Below are 8,031 nucleotides of genomic sequence, written 5' to 3' on the forward strand. Positions count from 1 at the left end.
AAATGTAAACATTATGAAAAAGTAAGAAATCTGTATCAAAGTAGGACGCTCCATCATTGTATAAGAACATGAAATAAAATGCTTTCAGAAAAAAAATTCTTTATATTATTAACTCGAAAAACATCCAAAAACACTCAAAAGTTGAGAATTTTCAGTAAATTAAATTTTAAAATCGCTGTATCTCGGAAACGGTAGCAATTAGCAAAATTTTGTCATAAACCTTTTTTGTTGCAAGTTTTGCGTACTTTCATAAAATTGGGTCGAAAAGCATTCAAAAAGTTTATTTAGACCATATTGAAAAATCAACCTTTTTTTTTAAAAATCATAACTCTTTTGTTGGATAAAAAAAAACTCGTGTGATTCCAAAGTATATATAATTTTCAAAACGAAATTCGAAAATAAAAATAAACACTTGTTGAAGAATTCTTGCTATCTTAAACGAGTACAGACGTTGATTCCGGCAGGAATCCCCTTAAACCTCCTATTATTGCTGACTTGTTGGAGAAATTCAATGTTCGAGTTACACCCTCGAGTGATTATCAAAGAAATTCCTTGTAGAATCGATAGGAAACATCTAGAGGAATCTCAAGTGGAATTCACTTAGTTGCAAATTTCGATTTTTTCAGCACTCGTCGTATTTATCCAACTCGGTGAGCTTCGCGTTGGATAAATGTACGACTCGTGCTGAAAAAATCATCATTTTAAAACTTTATGGATAAATAACTATTGAATGAGTATCAGTCAAGCAATAAGTGCATGTGATATGAATGCACTTCACTTCGTTACGACAAATCATTCATTTTTCGAGCACTATGATGACACTTGCGTGATTAACTGGTGAAGTAAAGCTTCTTTCAGTTTTATTGTTGCGTTGATTCCCATTCAAATCATCTGGAATAGTTATTTATGCAATAAATCCAACTAGGCTCGCCGAGAAGCCGATTCTAACTTTTTATCGCGCTGACAGTATCACCAGTCTTGCATCTGGATCGTACATCGTACATGGATATTTGGCCGACGCCTCGCAAACAGTACTGGAAAGTGCCACTTTTCAGCACCAAGACAGTGCTGAAAAGTAGCACTTTTCAGCATTGTTTTTTTTTTGGTAGGAAAAGCAGGCCATTATGTAGTGCATCTTATCAATGAAAAGTTGATTGATAACGGAATAGCAAAAAAAAAAAAATTCTTTCCGTTTTATTATAATAAATCAGCACAGTACAATATACGATTAAAATACAATAACAGACCATATCAAAAATAACCCATACATTATTCGGTTTTATTGTTATTCATTGGGTCAACTATACTAGAACCTTTTGCTTTCAGGTGGAATTTTCAAAAAAAAAAAAAAAAACAGTACATTACTCATTTGACAAACTGTAGATGAAAAATTGTGATCGTAAAATTCGAAGTTATTTAATAGTTACATAGCTTAATCAGGGGACTGCATTGTAATTTGATAAAAACCGTTCCCCAGATTGTCAAAAATATTTTCAGATGGTTGGTTTGTTTTTAATTTGGATGTTATATGATATAATTCTGATATAATCGTCTATGGTATGTTACAGTATATGAACAGGAGATATAATGTTCATGATTATGCGGGCCCATTGTTCAATCCAAAAAATTGGGTGTATTTGGCGTGTTTTGTTTTCCGTGTCCCTTCCAAAATGTCAGTGTTAAAAAGTAAAAGCCCCTCACTTGATCAAAAATGTCAAGGTTCAAAATTTTATCCATTTTCAAAGTTAAAGTTTAAATATGGTTTAGTCGTTATTTGAGCGGGAAAATTTCCAAGTACACGCTCTATATTGTTAATTAAGCCAATGAAGATTATATCAAAAAATATTGGACCCTTTTGACCATTTTTGCATTTAAACGTAGTTTGTCAAGCACAATGTTACTCTATGTCCCGGGATTCCCTGAAAGTGGCCTGTTCGAAAAGCAGTCATCGCAGCAACAAGTTAAAAAAAATCGGTTAATGAATAGTGTCTCTTGCCAAAAACGGTCACGACAAATCCTGTGCCTTACAAAGGTTCAGTCAGTCATCATCATGCTGTCTATTCCGTTCGATCCGTCCTTCAACGAGACGATTTTTACGAGAAAACTGTTTTCCACCCATGGGACGACAAGCATAGTTCGAACAGTGCCCTACTCATAGGAAATCACGTTACTTTTTTGGGGCCGTGTCTGTCCACACAGAGAGTCAACAGTTAGCTGACAGTCAGCTAAACGGACGGCAACCAAGGGGCTTGTTATCTCTTTTTCTACTCACTTGTCTTTCACAAAAGATAAGCGATATCGACGATGCTGCTCAACTGTTCGACAGGTAACTACGATAGGAGCATTGCTGCTGCAGCAGTGTCCTATCCCTCGGTGGGTTCGGGTGGCGATGGCTCAACAGGCTGCTACCGAAAAATGCCGAACCCTTCGAGAGCCGAACAGCTCCCGAAGAGTTTTCCGCCAGACCGCCGAAAGAATTTCCCGGGGAAAACAGCGGAGCAACAGGAGATTGGTTCACCTTGAGCGCGAGAGTGTAGGAAGAGAGCGGCGTTCGAAAGCTGCAGACAGACAGCAACCAGTTGCGTTCGGCAAACAGAATTACCGAATTTCCCGTAGCCTAGTTTCCCATGCATGGCTTGGTGAGGGGGCGAAGGTGGACGCTCAATTCAGGCGAGTAAGAGTACAGATACCTAACGGTGAGTTGTCTCTCGTGTCCTAGTCCAGCAACAAGCATGTAATCGAATGTGACAAAACTGATGTTGGTTAGCCAGGCACGAACCGAACGAACGAGTCTGGGCTTGGGGAGACACAGAAGTGGGAGAATTGATACAATACGGAGACCATGTGCAGCTAGCAGCTGGGTAGGTAATGGTGACCATGTGATGCAATGGCAATGAACTGATTTCTGCACGTCGATAAAGGAGGCTGCCCGAAGGGCTGAAAGGGTGTTGGTTCCCACGAAAGTGGCAATATGAAGGACAAGCATTTCGGGAATGAACTATAGTAGCTTTAGAACTAAGTAAGTTAAGCTCTTTGAGGGGAAAACAACTATATTTTGTATTATGTTCATTTTTAATATTTAGCGCCATTGTTGCCTAAAAAAACTTCAGGAAAACAATTGAAATTTTAGTATTTTTCATTCAATTCCTGAAGGTTTCGCACATAGTTCTCAGAGAATTCTCACATGACCAGTGCTGTAAATATTCGACATTACTCGTGACGTTCCCTTACAAGGTCAGCAGTCAATTGATTTCTCTACACTCATCTGCTCCCAACCCAAAATTCACATTAGAAATCGAGGATACTGTAATCCCAGGATCCACTCTGGAATCCAAAAATTGACAAAGGAAACTCAAATCACCACTGGTATCTTAATATCTTTACTGAAATCCTAGGTTTACTTTATAATCCAAGGACCCATGTTCCCAGGATCCTCACTTAAATTACAAGATTCACACTGGAATACCAAGATCCACATAGGAATCCCAATATCCATACTGAAATCTCAAGATCTTCATTGAAATCTCAGTTTTAACAGTGGAATTCCACGACCCACGTTATACCGTGAGGGATCGAAATCCGTACAGCACCGAAATCCGTACACTTGACCTAATTATCATTATTTTGCTATTTAAATTGCTAAATATGCAGTATTAAATGGACACATCTAATCACAATAAGTTATAAGTTGCTGGTAATGCCAACTGTGTATGAGTAGGCCATGATTTTAAAATTATAAAAATCAAAACGTGATCGCTTGCCATTGTGCTGTGTGGTTTGTTTGCCTTCTTAGCGATTTGCTAACAGGAGAGGATATAGTTTTCAACAGGTTAATAGTGAAATTCCTAATTTTCCGAGGCCGCTGCTTATCACGATGTCTTCGAATAGTAAGTATTTGTTATTCCAATGTAGTATATGCCGTTTCTGACCAGTACAATAACTATTTTTGAGGTTTATTGTACTGTACGGATTTTGATTCATATTTTCAATTTGAATCTAAATCCGTACACAGGAAAAGTTTAACATATTTCATCATGTTCTAGCCAAAACACACGATACTATGAAGCCCAAATATACCGCTGGAGATTTGGAAAAAGCCGTTGAAGCAGTGCGCAATGGCCAATCATTCCGGAAAGCTGCGGATGCTTTTGGTATACGGAAGACCACTGTCAGAGATGCTGTTATAAATCGGTACGCCCAAAAAAAGGAGCTCCCACAGTTTTCACAATCGATGAGGAAGCCGGAATAGTGAACTGGATCCTTTCAACGGCCGCAGCAGGATTGCCGGTGGGTGAAAAGCAGGTATGTTCTCTATCGATTTTGGTGACGTCTGTTCATTTATGCATTAATGTACAGGTAATTTCGTACGTCGGGAGCCTCACAAAAGCTCAAAAAAAGGAATCTATCTTTAAAGATGGAAATCCAACTCGTGGCTGGCTCAGACGCTTTTTAAAACGCCACCCAGAATTGGCAAAGAGAACCGCGAATAATCTTGCTAAGAAGAGAGTCATAACGGAGGCAAGCATCAGGGACTGGTTTGACAATATTCACAACTACCTGATTAAAAACGGATATGACGACATTTTGTCTGACCCTGCGAGAATTTTCAACATGGATGAGACTGCTTTCTTTTTGGTACCTCGAAAGCAAAGAGTCATCGCTGCAAAAGAGTCAAAAAACGTTCAAGCCTTGTCAGCGAACAGCGATAAGGAGAACTATACGGTTCTCATTTCAGCTTCTGCAGCTGGTGCTCTTGCTCTGCCATTAATACTTTTTCCTTACAAAAGTAGAATTCCTGGTAGTGTAGCGAGCAGTGTTCCGAAAGGATGGGCTGTAGGCCGCTCGGATTCTGGATGGATGAATTCTGACACTTTTTTTGAGTTCATATCCAAAGTTTTCTACCCCTGGGCCGTTAAGACAAAAGTACAATTTCCTATCATTCTTTTCGTCGATGGTCATTCATCTCATGCCACAGTGGAGTTTTGTAAATCAAAACAGATAGTGTTGGTTTCTCTGTTTCCAAACTCAACACATGTGATGCAACCACTAGATGTAGCATTCTTCGCTCCTTTAAAAGCAGCATGGCAGAAGGAGCTTCAAAAGTGGCGTTTTGAAAATGATGGTGCAATGATATCCCGCAGCGATTTTGCACCTCTGTTGGAAACAACGATAGACAGTATGGAAAACAAGGAATCTTCGCTCATCAATGGATTTCTTAAATGTGGCCTACATCCATTCGACGCCAATGTCATTGATTATAAATCATTTCCAAGTCCTGATGGAAGTTCGACAGGAAATTCTGCAGAACCTGCTCCAATACTACCCGAGGAAAATGAAGAACTCCAGGACAAGGCTGTTTCACTTCCAGAATCAGAGGATCCCTCAAAATGGTTACGCACTCTGAACGAAAAATTGTTACCTAGTCAACTTGCCCAATTTCAAGAGCATCGTAATAAACTGCTTTGGTCAGGACCTGCTGAAGACACTAATTTGTTTTATCTTTGGCGTAATACAATGGATGAAATCGAAGGACCGCCGGAATTTATGTTTATTGATTCTCCATTTGTAACAATTTCTGACGCAGGAAATCAGTTCAACAGCGATTCTGTTGTTATACCTGAAGATGCAACGAATTCCCATGACAGTAAGTAGAAAGTTTTACAGAATATACGGTTTGTAACATTTAACTGTTTTTGTTATTCACAGGCTTAGCGTGTGAGATTGGCCTTCAAAACGATTCAAATTCGCATACACGGTGCGCTACACCAGAGGCATCCAATGCAAATGAAATTGTGGAAGAAGGTAACAATCATTGTATTTTTATTTTTAATGTGTATACTGTATAATTTGAACTAATTATATATGTAGCACTGACTGTAAGACAGTTCGAGGTCACAAAATCTGTACTGAAGAATTTGAGCAACATTTCGAAAGACGCCATCAAACGAACGAAACGAGCCTATCCATCCGTAGCAACAAGTGAAGAGTGGGGAGAAATTTTCAGAAAGGCAGAGCAAGACAAAATTGAGAAAGAAGAAGCAAAAAGGCGAAGAATTGAAGAACGTGAAGAAAAACGATGATGCGCGAGAAAGAAGAGAAAATAAAATTAGCGGAACGTGAAATGCAAAAGTTGATGCGAGAAGAAGAAGAGCTAAGGAAACAAGCGGAACGCGAAAGAAAACGGATGGAACGTGAGGAAGAGAAGCAGAACAAATTAGCGGTTTGAGAAAAGAGAAAGATGGATGAAGATCGTAGGAAATTAGCAGAACGTCAAAAGAAAAAAGAAATGCGGGAGCAAGAAGAGCAAAGGAGAATATCCGAAAGAGAAAAGAAAAAGGCAATCCGTGAGGAAGAAAAGAAAAGAAAATTAACGGAACGTGGGAAGAAGAAGATGATGCAGCAGGAGAAACTATTTTTAATTTAATTCCAACTAGTCAAGTGAACATATCTCACATTGGTAGATTATAGGATTATTCATTCGATAATAAACGAAAACCATTTGCATTTTTCATAATGATTCAATAATAAAATCGCTTCAATTACACTCCCATGATATGATACACAATATTCACCTTGAATTCTGCAGTTTTATTTTTGTAATTTTGCCTTGCTTAATTTTTTGAGCAAAATATGCTGATTATCAATATTGATTTCCTGAATTTCTTGAACTTGCAATCGATATTCAGTATTTTGGTATACTGAACACTTCAGGTAATCAAAATATTGTTTAATGGGTTTAGTGTGTATGTTCATAAGTAAAAAAAAAACAAAACTAGTAGCTCCAATTCTCCCACATCAGTCGAAATCTCCTTGCTGAAATGTATACACATAGATCCTCTACTTTAACTTGCTCTGGTAATTAGTATTTTCAAAATATTCTATATTCACTGCTGTTATTCACATACAATTCACAGTAGTGTAAATTTTATCTAGTTTCAACATACAAGTTTATTGATATAGTAAACAAAAACTACTATTTCTAAGAATGTATATTGTGATGAATTATGTGTAATAATATGTTTCATAACATGTGAATTATTAATTTGAGTAATATCAACGTTATTAGCTGAAATATTTCATAAAACATATTTTTCCGTTTTGACCCAATCTCACGCCCTAGACCCATTGTCACCCCCATCGACGGTATACGATATACTAATGCAAAATATGCTATTTGGCGAAGAATTACGAACTATTAAAGTGCTCTTAGAACACAAAGCAGAAAATGAGGCGTTGTCCAATTTGGTACGTAATGCCAGTAATAGAGAGAAAAGGATAAAAATGCCATTTTTAGCATCCAGGTTTTGAATTTTAAGTAGCTGTACGGATTTCGAATCACAGGTGTACGGATTTTGATTCAACCTTTTTCAGGTGTACGGATTTCGATTCAAGGGAAGTCATTTTAATTCCTATTTTTTAATGATTTCTACTCAACTTTTAGATCTTGATGTGATTATTTACATCTAAAAAGATGTTAAGGTAACAGAGAAAAGGCTGATCGATTCTCTATACAAACCCACATATTTTAATCATAGGCTTTTATTTGGCTTCGTGCTTAGGTGTACGGATTTCGGTCCCACACGGTAATCCCAGGATACAAACTGGAATACCAAGATTCACACTGACACACTACGAATCACACAACAGTCCCAAGATCCACACGGAACTACAACAAAACACACTGGAATCCCAATATCCAAATTAGAAGCCAATGTAATAACACAAAATACCTTAGAAACCCAGGATTCAGCCTAGGATCCATACAGTAGGATTCAAATTGCAATCGCAGCATCAACACTTGATTCCCAACATTCACACTGTAATCCCAGGATCCTTACTAGATTTCCAGAACCCATACTGGATCCCAAGATTCCCAATGAAATGCCAGCATCCGCACAGAAGTACCAGAATCTACAGTGGAAAACCTGGATCCATACTGGAATCCCAATACCCACGCTGGAAATCCAAGATTCACTCTGAAATAGCAAAAGCCTGCGAGCAGGCTTCAAATTTATCCCTATCATTTATCAT

The 8,031-nt window shown here is 38.0% G+C and overlaps 1 protein-coding gene across 1 annotated transcript; it reads left to right on the plus strand.

Moving 5' to 3' along the window:
* Positions 1-5,410: 5,410 nt before the first annotated feature.
* Positions 5,411-6,080, plus strand: LOC110678093. Its single transcript, XM_021850688.1, has 3 exons — positions 5,411-5,644; positions 5,707-5,802; positions 5,869-6,080. The coding sequence occupies exons 1-3, from the start codon at positions 5,515-5,517 to the stop codon at positions 6,078-6,080; spliced, it is 438 nt and encodes a 145-aa protein (XP_021706380.1). The 5' UTR covers positions 5,411-5,514.
* The last annotated feature ends 1,951 nt before the right edge of the window (positions 6,081-8,031 follow it).

This window comes from Aedes aegypti, chromosome 3, assembly GCF_002204515.2.
Source record: "Aedes aegypti strain LVP_AGWG chromosome 3, AaegL5.0 Primary Assembly, whole genome shotgun sequence".
NCBI lineage: Eukaryota > Metazoa > Arthropoda > Insecta > Diptera > Culicidae > Aedes > Aedes aegypti.